Source organism: Armigeres subalbatus, chromosome 3, assembly GCF_024139115.2.
Source record: "Armigeres subalbatus isolate Guangzhou_Male chromosome 3, GZ_Asu_2, whole genome shotgun sequence".
NCBI classification, from domain to species: Eukaryota; Metazoa; Arthropoda; class Insecta; order Diptera; family Culicidae; genus Armigeres; species Armigeres subalbatus.
In genome coordinates, this window is record NC_085141.1 from 117,404,814 (window position 1) to 117,417,825 (window position 13,012).

General features: G+C 42.4%; 2 protein-coding genes across 4 annotated transcripts in view; both read right to left on the bottom strand.

Annotated features, from left to right (window-relative positions):
- LOC134228116 (hybrid signal transduction histidine kinase M-like) overlaps positions 1–13,012 on the bottom strand; it is a 480,207-nt gene that overhangs the window by 352,868 nt on the left and 114,327 nt on the right. The gene's annotated exons all lie outside the window — the stretch shown is intronic.
- Positions 10,567–11,910, bottom strand: LOC134221911 (uncharacterized). Its single transcript, XM_062701077.1, has one exon. It carries the CDS (start codon positions 11,908–11,910, stop codon positions 10,567–10,569), a length of 1,344 nt encoding a protein of 447 aa, XP_062557061.1.

Genomic DNA, 13,012 nt, shown 5'->3' on the forward strand with positions numbered 1-13,012 from the left:
TCAAACAAGTATCGTGCTCCCGGAGTCAAGAAATTGCATTCTCCAGAGGACCAAAATGAATTAATGTATTCATTAGGAAAATCAATGCTCACTCAAGCATAAACCATTGCGAAAGTTTTTCGATCTAATCATACATGATACATCACGGATACAAATGTTATCCAATTGAACCATTTATGTGGGAAGCTCTGCATAATTTGTAAGAAATTCTTCACAGTATCTGCGAAATATTCTCCTTAATTTCAGTTGGAAATTTTTCTCAATTTTTGTGGAAAGTTCTCGACAATTTCTGTTAGAAATTATTCTCGATTGTTTTTTTCTTGCCCCACAGGATCGGGATGACTTTTTGAAAATTGACAAGTGATTATGCCGGAGGAGCTACTCTACTTTGACCAAATAAAAACCGTATTTTTTTTGTCTTTATTAGCGAGACTTTCAGCCCTGGCCTGAACATCGGAATCATAATCCTCTTGAAAACTTTCAGGAACGTGGTTTGATCAGTCAGTCAGTCACATAGGATGAAGCTTAGTTAAACCATGTTAAACTGTATGTAATGGGACGCTTAACGAGGTTCTTAACATTCAATTACTTCTTTAATGCCACTAAATCAACCAATTGTAGATATTCATACATGCTAAGCTTTCGATCCGCTATGATATATCTAATCTGAAATGGGTCTGATTATAAGAAAATGGCAAATAACCATTTTATGGAACACTTTGTATTCAAGATAGCGGCGAATATAAACATCGTTTTTATGCAAATATTAGTTACAAGCTTGTTCATACCGCCAGTGAAATTGCAGCATTTGAACAGTTACTGCTTTTGATCCTGGATATCGACACACAAAAAAATGATTAAGAAGCGATTTATACAGGAAAGTCTGAAGTGTTCCATAACTGTGGGAAAATATTGTCGTAGTCACAATTATGGAACACTGATCAAATCATTTTTTATTTAAATAAATCAAATAATTTATTAAAATTTAATTTAAAGCAATTTAAGCATTTAAGGCAGTAAAAACTATGATGGGTTGATAAGAAGATAATTAATATTGCTGATAGGAATCCATTTACCATTGGAAATAGTGATTTTGATTGTTAAATTATTGCTCTTTCGCAAAAGTGTTCAATAATTGTGAGGGGGGTGTATGTATGTTTTTAGTTAGGCAATGTATATTTATCGAGTCATTTATATAATTGTGAGTTGCATTATTAATGTATAACACAACTAGTATTCTGTTCTGTTGATCTGTTGTTCTGTTATTATTACCGTGCTACCCGAGCAGCACACATATTGCACATAGATTACAGTAACTTTTATGTGACCAGATTCAGTCACAATAAATTTGTTATAACCAATTTAACTTGACTTGTGCTGCTTGGGTATTGTCGGTTGTCTTATATAACTTCGTCTTATTGGTGTATTAGTCATCGTTAGATAGCAAGCAGTATGAAAATACAATAAATGTCAAGTTTTGCCTCACAACTCCTATGTTCTTCCCCTGTCTATCAATATCTCCCTTCTTTTTTATCAATCTCTATTTGGGGAGAGGGTCGTTTGGCCGAATATCGTTCGGTCGAATGCCATTAAGCCAAAAGTCATTTGGACGAAAGGGTCGTATGGCCGAATAGGTCGTTTTGCCGAATAGATCATTTGACCGAATAGGCCATCTAGCCCAACAGGTCATTTGACCGAATAGGTCATTTAGCCGAATGGGTTAGCCGAATAAGTTATTTAGCCGAACAGGTCATTTGGCCGACTAAGTTATTTGGCCGAATAGGTCACTTGGCCGAATAGGTCATTTCGTCGAATAGGTCATTTGGTCGAATAGGTCATCTGGTAGAATAGGTCATTTGACCGAATAAGTCATTTGGCCGAATAGGTCATTTGATTTAAAAGGTCAATGGCCGAATAGGTCATTTGGCCAAATAGGTCATTTGGCCGAATAGGTCATTTGGCCGAATAGGTCATTTAGCCGAATAAGTCATTTAGCCGAATAAGTCATTTAGCCGAATAGGTCATTTGGCCAAATAGATCATTTGTTCCAATTGGTCATTTGGCCAGATAAGTAATTTCGCCGAATAGGTCATTTGGCCGACTAGGTTGTTTGGCCGAATAGGTCACTTATAATTTATGTGATTGGATCTCATTAATTCTGTGACAAAATTCTCCACAGTTTGGGGAAAATTCTGCACAGTTTCTGTGGAAAGTTATTAAAAATTTCTGTGGGAAATTTTTCCACAATATCTGTGAGGAAGTCGAAAGAATCTTTGTGGGTAAATCTTCACTTTTTCTGTGCAAAATTTGAGTCCATAGTTTGCGTAAAAAAAGTCTCCACAATTTCTGTGAGAAAAGTTTTACAACGTCAGTGAAAAACTCTCAACAATTTTTATCGAAATTGTTTATAATTTATTAGGCAAATTCTTAACAATATCTCTGATAAACTCTAAACAAATTCTGTGGAAAACTCTCCAAAATGGCTGTAGTAAACTCTCCACAATTTTCGCGGCATAGTCTTCGCATAGTCTGACAAATAAGACGCACTTATGTGATGATAGTGGATTAAGCGCTCGTCTGAGTCCATGAGGGCGGGCGCAGTGTCGATATGAGTTCAACTTGGTTGCACTTATGTGATGATAGTGGATTGAGCGCTCATCTGAGTCCATGAGGGCGGGCACAGTAGCATTTTGAGTTCAATTAGGTTTCTCTAAGGAGATAGTAGAATAAGCGCTCGTTTGAATCCTTGGGGCGGTCGCAGTGTCGATATGAGATCAATTTGGTTGCATTTATGTGATGATAGTGGATTGAGCGCTCGTTAAAGTCCATGAGGGCGGCTGCTGTGTCGATATGAGTTCAATTTATTTGCATTTATATGATGATAGTGGATTGAGCGCACGTCTGCGTCAATGACGGAGGGCGCAGTGTCGATATGAGATCAATTTGGTTGCACTTATGTGATGATAGTAGATTGAGTGCACATCTGAGTCAATGAGGGTGGGCGCAGTGTCGATATGAGTTCAACTTGGTTGCACTTATGTGATGATAGTGGATTGAGCGCTCATCTGAGTCCATGAGGGCGGGCACAGTAGCATTTTGAGTTCAATTAGGTTTCTCTAAGGATATAGTAGAATGAGCGCTCGTTTGAATCCTTGGGGGCGGTCGCAGTGTCGATATGAGATCAATTTGTTGGCACTTATGTGATGATGGTGGATTGAGGGCTCGTCTGAGTCCATGAGGGTGGGCGCTGTGGCGATATGAGTTCAATTCATTTACACTTATGTGATGATAGTGGATTTAGCGCACGTCTGCGTTAATGAGGTCGGGCGCAGTGTCGATATGAGTTCAATTTGGTTGCATTTATGTGATGATAGTGGATTGAGCGCTCGTCTGAGTCCATGAAGGCGGGCACAGTAGCATTTTAAATTCAATTAGGTTTCTCTAAGGAGATAGCAGAATGAGCGCTCGTTTGAATCCTTGGGGCGGTCGCAGTGTCGATATGAGATCAATTTGATTGCATTTCTGTGATGGTAGTAGATTGGGCGCTAGACTGAGTTCGTGAGGGCGCTCGCGTTGTCGATATGAGTTCAATTTGGTTGCATTTATGTTTTGGTAGTAGATTGGGCGCTGGTCTGAGTACGTGAGGGCGGGCGCAGTAGCATTTTGAGTTCAATTTGGTTGCTCTTACTTGATGATATTAGTATAAGCGCTGGTCTGGGTCCGTGATGGCGGTCGGCCCAACGTAAACTACGTAAAGCAGTTTAGTTCATTGAGGATTGTAGTGCCATCATGCATGAATATTTTTGGAAAATTCATTTGATTACTTGTCACTGGTTTCGAACAAAAATAGTTTATCTTGAGATATGAAAATTGTTGGATACGACAATTGTTTAAACAATTTACTATAAAAACCCAAATTTATTCCTCAGTGGTAATGATGCCTTTCTTGGATCCGAATTGCCTACATTTGGGTTTTGAAGCATTTGATGAAATATTACAATAGAAGAAGCCCTAGGGGAGCATCCTCTTTTCCGTTTGCAACATTTATTATTCAGAAAAATTCCAATCATAGGCATATCTTGTTTTTTGTGCATCACTAGAAATCATAAAATGTCAATCATGTACCAAAACCCAATTAATTTGGTTGTGATGCGCGCGAGTAGTAAACATTGCGGGCGGGAAAAGAGGGTGTGTGTGTTATTACAATCTAACTTCCACTGCCTGGCAGTGCCACTAAGGATAAAATATTCGTGCAATCATTTTATTAATAACATTGCAAGACTCTTGAATCAGGGAGCTAGAATGTGATAGCTCTATTGTAACTCATATAGCCCGTTTCAAGAACGTATGCGTTCCGAAGCTTTAATCGTGTACAATAAGTACCGCATGATTGACCCACGTATTATAAACATATCTTAAGTGCATTCACACTTCCTGAATCAAAGTTAAATCCTTCTGATTCAGGCGCGCATTTAATTGGACAAAATATTATTAGGCCGATATAAATATTTTTTTTAAATATGTCTCCCCCCCCTTCGGATTGTTTTGCTCAAAAATAACAATTTGAGGGGCAACAAAAAAAAATTCCGGTAAATTTTGAGAACTTTCAAAACATTCTTTAACAAATCCGAGGAGTTTTTTTTTTCATTTTAATATTTATTTTTCACTAGCAGACCCGACGACCTTTGTTTCGCGTAAAATTGATTTATTCTCTGATTAGTTCTCGAGTTATGTTTCTATTCAAAATATCTAAAATAATAATTTCCGAAGTATGCGTTCCGGCATATGGTCAAAAGCTACCACCAATTTTAAATCCGAAATAACTCCGGCAGTAATTTTTGGTGTTTCATTTGTATAGGAGCCAGGTTCCAAAAAGAAGTAGGAGAGGGGTCGCGAACCATCTTAACCCATCCGTTACCAACCCCCCTTTTGAAAACGAAAATAAAAATCTTTTTGGCTGTAACTTTTTTGTCTTTCGACATTTTTTTCGCAACTTTCACCAAAAGAAGCGGAATTTATTCAAGTTTCAGAGGCTCTATGGATTTTTAGGACTGGCCACTTGATACCGGAGTTATTCCGGATTTTAAATGGGTGTTAGCTTTTGACCATATTCCAGAACGCATACTTCGGATGTGCCGGTTCAAGGGTCAATTTCGGAAAATAACCAAACCCCATCATGCGGCCTATCAAACTTCATTTATTTATTTATTTATTTATTTTATTAGTGACACTTCACCACGATCGTGGCATTCATGTCAGATTGGGTTTTAATACATTACGTATAATTGTTTGTAGGCTATTTACATTACAATTTTTTGAGTTAAATTTCATTATATAACTTGCATTCTTTGATAAACTTGAGTACTGCTGTTTCCTTTTGTGAATTGAAAGCCAGTGTTTCACTGAGTGATCCGTTGATCCCACACTCACTCCGCTGTTGAGTAAATCCTCTACAATCAGTAAAGATATGCTGTATGGTAATTTGGGTGCCGCAATAAGTACAGATGGGTGGACTAGATTTGCTGAGTAGGTACGAATGGGTGAGACGGGTATGTCCTATCCGAAGTCGTGTAAGGATACGTTGTTGTGATGCGCACGTGCGGTCTAGTTGCTTTACAGGAATACTTTTAATTTGTCTTAAATTTGACTGGTTTTGGCGCCATTCTAGTTCCCAAGTTGACCATACTTTGTTTCGAATAGCCTTCGAGACGTCCTGGGATGGTATTGGTATGTCAAGCTTCTGTTGGTTCCGTGATGCTTTGGCTAAGTTATCAGCTAGATCATTCCCACTGATCCCACAGTGTCCTGGAACCCAGCAGAAAGTAATATCCTTGCCCTCGACGTTTCTCTCCACGGATTGGATCCATGGATGTTTAGATCTTCCTCCCTTTAAGGCGTCAAGACAGCTGGCAGAGTCAGTAAAAATAATTGTTTTTTCTTGACCATGAGCGGTGCTTACTGCCATATGAAGAGCGTATGCCTCAGCTGAGAATACACTGCAAATGCTTGGTAGGCGAAAACTTTGTTCCTCAACACCAGCGGCAACCCCGGATCCTGTAAAGTCGCCCTGTGATGAGTTCCGTGAAATGCGGGAGGACGATGTTCTTATTTGTACCAGCTTTAATTCTCCTCTTCAGTCGATTGTCGATACATGGGGGTTTTGCACTCCATGCTCGGTCGGCTGCTCTTAGGGTACAATGTATGTTCGGTAAGTCGAACCCAGTTGTTTCGTGGAGAAACTCTCTTGCTCGTGTTACTACTGGATAATTTACAGCCAAGGGATCTTTTTCTACCAATCGTACAGCTAGTTGTGCTAGTCTTTGTGCTACTACCAAGCGAAAAGGTAGGCAGCCAGATTCAGCCATAATGGAAGTAATTGGGCTGGATACAAAGGCACCGGAAGATGCCCGAACTACTTCGTTATAAGTTGGTCCTAGTATTCGTTCTAAGTCTTCGATGTTTGTGCTCGTTAATCCCAAACCAAAGAATAGTTTCGAGGTTACTAGTGCTGATCCTGCTTTCAACAGTGTTGATCTACTGCTTCTTTTCAATCGGCATCCGAGAATTTGTAGGATGTTGAGTCGTTTGCTACAGCTATTTTGACGGATGAAAGATGTTGTTTCAAGTTGAACTTAGCGTCACATAGGATTCCAAGGATTTTCATTTTGCGTACTTGAGGAATAGGTATGCTATCGATAATAATTGCACGACCTCTTTTACGATGGTTTGACTGGCAGGAGTGTAGAAGTTTAGATTTTGTTGGCGCAATGGAAAACCCTACACTAGCAGCCCAATTAGTGACGGCTAGGACTGCTTCCCGTAGGAGTCTTCTAATTGAAGCTGGCTCTGTTCCTTTCATTATTAGGATAACGTCATCGGCGTAGAGCAAGATTTCGACGCCGGGGGGTATTTTGTTGAAGATGGGCTGCATTGCCACTAGGAAAAGCGTAACTGACAGTATTGATCCCTGTGGCACGCCGTTTTCAGCTTGCCTGAGACTGGATGTTGAACCATTAGCGGAGACTTGAAAGTGTCTATTCTCGAGAAAGCTGGATAACATGTTCATCATACGGCCAGATATTTTCCATTCTTTCAGTGTACGTATAATACCGGGTTTCCATGTAGTATCATATGCTTTGGCAATATCAAGGGACACTATTTCGACGTGCTGGTTATGTTGCAGGGTAATGAATGATTCGAACTGTGCTAGGTGAGAATCGACACCTTTACCAGAGCGGAAAGCGTGTTGGCGTGGATCCAGTCTCTTGTTCTTTTCAAGTTCAGTTATTAGGCGGCGGTTTATCATCCTTTCAAATAATTTGCCCAAACAGCTTAGGAGTGATATTGGTCTATACCCATCGGCCTTGCTCCTATCTGCATCTGGTTTAGGTATTGGGATAACTGTGCCTATTTTCCATTGCGCTGGAAAACTCCCGCTGATCCATATTCGATTAAGCAGATCCAGCAACGCCGTTTTAGCGGAAAAAGAAAGGTGTTGCAGCATTGGGTAACTTATGTTATCGTTTCCGGTTGAGGAGCCGCTTTTTCTATCAAGCGCCCACAATAGCTCGTCCATAGAGAAGTCAATGTTGTATTGCTTGTATAAGTTTGGACGCTGAGTTGTGGTGGATATGCCGATGTCTGATTTGTGCTGTTTTTGAAACCTGTCGGAGTAGTTTGTATCGGAAGATTTTTTCTGGTATTCATCAGCCAGAGCTTCTGCTATCATTTTCCCATCATTAGTGAAACCAGATGGAAGGTTGAGAGTGATTGTATTACTCGTTCTCTTACCTTGGAGTCTATTAAGCTTATTCCATACCTGGCTTGCTGGGCTATTATCATTAATACTTTCAGCGAACTCTTCCCAGCATTTCTGTTTTGCTTCCTTGATGGTTTTGCGGCTTATTGACCGGGCTTCTTGAAATAGTCTCAATGCATCAGTTTTGCGGGGATCATCACTTCCGAGTCGCCTGAGGGCGCGAAGCCGCTTGCGCCTTTGTTTTACTGCTGCTTCGACATCGTCATTCCACCATACTACTGCCTTCGTTCCATGCTTGCCGCTGGTTTGTGGGATGCATTCTTCCGCTGCAGAAATGATTCTGGCTGTGAATTCTTCCACCGTCAAGCGATGCTCAAGACACAGGGTTCTGCTTGTAAGCGCTTCGAACCGCTCCCAGTTGGCTTTGTCTTGGATCCATCTTTTTCGGTAGTGTGGCTCGCATGTTGTGCTTGGTGTGTCAATTACGATGGGAAAATGGTCGCTATCTGAACAATCCGGTAGGGTTTTCCATTTGAATTTCGATGCAACGGATGTTGAGCAGATAGAGATGTCTAAAGGCCTGGGAATTCCCAGTACCCGGGGCTATTCGAGTGTGGGTCCAGTCATTGAGTACAATTAGGTCGTGTTGCACTACAAGTTGCAGTATTTCGTCACCTCTTTTTTGCTTCGCATTGTAATGAGCCTATCCTGCTGCCCCAAGAGACATGGTGTGCATTCAGGTCTCCCAATAGGAGTATCGGCTTCGAAGTTCCTCTATTAAGGCGTCTAGTAGTTTAGCTGCTGAATCGTTAGTTTTGGGTGGTAGGTAGATCGAGGCGATTGTGATCTTCGTCGGAGCTTGAAGTTGTACCGCAATAGCTTGGATGTTGGTTCGTATTGGGATCCTTTGGAATGGTGTTCCGCTCTTGATTGCCATACCAGCACCTTGTCTACCGTGAGGAGAACAATGGCTGAAGACAAACTCATACATGTTGCCGAGAAACTTAGCTGGGGTCGCTTTGGATCCATATTTGTTTCTTGTAGACAAATCACAATTGGACGGTATTTCGTGGCCAGGATTTGTAGCTCATTCTGATGTGTCCGTAGACCGCAAATGTTCCACTGTAGTGCGAAGGCTGGCAGAGTATCTTCGCCGTTGTTGGGTTCTAGGTTGGTAGAAGAGTTTGTGGGAGTTGACTGTGCATTGAATGGTACATAAGAAGGAATACTTGCCATGAAGAATGGCTCAACCACGCCGACTGCCGCCAGAGGTTCATCGGAGAGTTCCGGGACGTCTCTGGTCAGGGTCGACGTGGTAGGCCTCGCACTTGGCGAATCAGATGATTCCATACTGGTCAATGGTACACAGTCAATTGTACGATACGTGTTGTATTTAACAGGGTTTGGAGGAATGTTAGCAGGCTGGGCTGGTAATTTCCTCATGGCTGCGGTCCAGCTGGAAGTTTGATGGTCAGTGGGTCGGGAGATTCGGTGCCGATTTACTTCGGTTGCATAATTTGTTAAGTTCGATGAAGCTGTCGGTGTGATAGCGCTGTTGACGTTGGGCTCGACTGGATTCCAGGAGGGTGGAGGAAGCGCAAAGCACTCGTAAGTGGCTTCATTCCTATCCCTCCAGACATTCACTTCAAGTGGTTGAAGCGGGGAGCTCACTACATGCTCTCCATCTTCTCGTCGATAAAATTCACGGATTTGTCCTAGATTGGTAGAAGATCTTGTGGGATTTGACTGTGCATTGTATGGTATATTTGAGGGGATACTTGCCATGAAGAATGGCTCGACCACGCCGACTGCGGCCAGAGGTTCATCGGAGAGATCCGGGACATCTCTGGTCAGGGTCGACGTGGTAGGCCTCGCGCTTGGCGAATCAGATAATTCCGCACTGGAGAGTGGTGCACAGTTATTTGTACGATATATGTTGTATCCACCAGGGTGTGGAAGAGTGTTAGCAACTTGGGCTGGAAATTTCCTCATGGCTGCGGTCAAGCTGGAAGTTTGATGGTCAGTGGGTTGGGAGATTTTATCACGGATCGTTTCGGTTGCATAATATCTTGAGTTCGAGGAAGGTGTCGGTGCGGTAACGCTTTTGATTTTCAACTCTGCTGGATTCCATGAGAATGAGGAAATGCAAGTGGTTGGAGGGGAAGTTGCTACAAGTTCTTCCTCCACTCGTCGATAAAATCCACGGAATTGTCCTAGATTGGTAGAAGAGCTTGTCGGAGTTGACTGTGCATTGAATGGTATATATGAGGGGATACTTGCCATGAAGAGTGGCTCAACCACGCCGACTGCCGCCAGAGGTTCATCGGAGAGATCCGGGACGTCTCTGGTCAGGGTCGACGTGGTAGGCCTCGCACTTGGCGAATCAGTGCTTTTCGTACTGGACGATGGTGTACAGTTAATTTTTCGAAAGAAGTCGTATGCAGCAGAGTTAGAAAGTGTATGAACAGGCAGGGCTGGTAACTTCCACATGCTTGCGGCCAATTCAGAGATCTGACGGTCTACGGGTTGGGCGATGATATTCCGGATCGTGTCACTTGCCAGAATCGTCGAAGATGGAGGGGGTGCTGCATGTTTTCTGCCTTGAAACCGCTTGTCGTGAAAGTTGATGTTTGTTTGTTTGCTTGCGTTCATGGTGTTAAGGCGTTGTTCTAATTCATGATCCAAGTGGTTGTTGCTGGGGTTAGGTTGTATACTGGGTGTGGATGATGGTTCTTTCATTTTCGTGTCCATATTCGTGGCTATGTTAGATAGGGAGTTGTTGAGATTGTAGGGTTGGTTTTGAGCCATTAGTTGTCCGAAATTCCAGTGTTGCTTTTCGTACCGGACTGTTGCAAATTACGTTTTCCACGATTCTTGGCTGCATCGGTTGGGGAGATTTCAAATATACGTTTATTGCTACGGCTTCTGGTGCGAATGTTGTTGATCGATCCAATATCACGATTGTCTCTTTTTTTTGCGGGTGGCGAGACAAAACTGTTGTCCTTCCTTGAGTTGCGTTGATCTGTAGTCTGCGGTGTTGCGGGTAAGTCGGGTTGTGTAGAGGATAAGTAGCGTTGATCTGAAAACGGTTGAGCATCTATCGGAGTTAACGGCTGAGTGAGTAAGGTTGTTTTGTAGCCAGACTTGAAAGAATCGAGTTCTTTCGCTAGGATGGCTATTTTATTTTGAAGAGATGCGATCAAATGGTCCTTTGTCACTATTTCTTGTTTCAGCTGTTCTTGAACTACGCGGGCGATATTTTCTCTCCTATTTTCCTCTAGGTACCGGCGTCTTGCTTCGGCGAAAGAGATACATTGATTAACTTTCATGTGGACAATCTTGTCCTCCTCCTTGAATTTTGCGCAATCACGCGATGTAACGGGGTGTTCGCTTTTACAATGGAAGCAATATGGTGTGTTTTCGCATTGCTCTCCATCGACTAGGTGGGATGGTTGAGAGCATCGCATGCAGATGCCGGATTGCTGACAGGATTTGCGTAGATGGCCATACATACCACAGTTGAAGCACATCATAGGAGATGGATAATATGGTCGTACCTTGATTCGCAATAAACCGAAGTACACGTAGTCTGGGAGAACAGTTCCGTGGAAGGATAAAACTAGAAGCGGGGTGTTCTGCAGTTTACCATTAGTTCGCTTTTTAATACGACGCACTGCATGCACGTCTTGGTCTGCTAGGTTTTCCGCGATAATGTTTTCGTTAGTGCAGATGGAATCCGGTTCGTAAACAATACCCTGGACGGTGTTCAGCGTCGGATGTTGAAAAATTTCAATTGGCGTGCCGTCGGTAAGTTCCGTCAGCGTAATGAGCTTGTCGATAACTTTTCTGGAGTTTGAGCGGATAAGGTATCGAGACCCACGCCCCTCTCGAGAGGCTTTCACGTTTCTTGCTTGTTTTACACCGATTGCTAATTCAACAGTTTTTCCGATGATAAAAGGTTCAGGAAGGCGAGGTTCTCTGTATGAGCCGTTTGGTTCCATGTGATCGTCGTCAACCTTACAACGCAAAACTAGGACAACGGTTTGTCCTATTTCGTCGTCGGTTCGCATCCATCCTGGTGTTCTGGTGGAACTGGGCGTACTACAATAGTCATCCGGGCCCCTCCCCGATGGGGTGGGTTTACCGGCCATAAGACCGGGCGTCAGGGGCACTTTTTCGGATCCACTTTACTTTTTCGTGAAACCACAACAAAAAAGTGGGATTGAATTTCGGTTTGTTTTTGGAATCGATTCGCACTCGGGACGCGGCGATAGATATAGCAAATGACCGCAACGCGTGTGTTGGTGACTTCAGTATTGTTACTCTTACTGCACCGTCGTGAGAAAAATGTCACTTAATATGCACTGCTACTGGGGTTATTTACTTGGATTTCACCAAAACTGCACAATGCCGTGCGGGGCACTGATTCGGACTATCGCGTGAGCACTTTTTTGGGAATAATGGGAGGTGTTATAAACGAAATAAGCCGATTAATTTTTCCAGCACTTGGCGCGTGATCAAACTTCATGATTTCTCAAGTTATGGCATTCCATGGTAGTTTTGTACTTCCTAGACCGTAATTGAACCGATTGGAACCGGTAAACGGTTTTACCATGTACCGGTTCAAGGCACAATTTTGGAAAATAGGTAAACCCCATCATGCGGCGTGTCAAACTTCATGATTTCAACAGTTATGACATTCCAAGGTAGTTTTGTACTTCCTGGAACGTATTTGGACCGATTGCAACCGGTTTCACCATGTACCGGGTCAAGGGACAATTTTGGAAAATAACCAAACCCCATCATGCGGCGAATCAAACTTCATGATTTTAAGATTTATGGCACGCATCGTATTTGCTCGAGTTTAACGTTTGCTCACTAGCGCCATCTGGTTCGTGATTTGCCCAACTAAGGTGTGAATTTGGTGGTGAGGTGAATTTGATGAATGAATGTTCAATGTGTTATATCTGTTTGTCTGTATCTGTGTTATATCTGTTTGTCTAACTTTTGAAATCAAGAAGTTTGATACGCCGCATGATGAAGTTTACTTATTTTCCAAAATTGTCCATTGAACCGGTACATGGTAAAACCGTTAACCATGTAATCGATTCCAATCGGTTCAAGAAGTACAAAACTGCTATAGAATGCCATACATTTTGAAATCATGTAGTTTGATATGCCGCATGATGGGGTTTGCTTATTTCCCAAAATTGACCCTTGAACCGGTATTCGGTAAATCAGTTTACCGGCTCC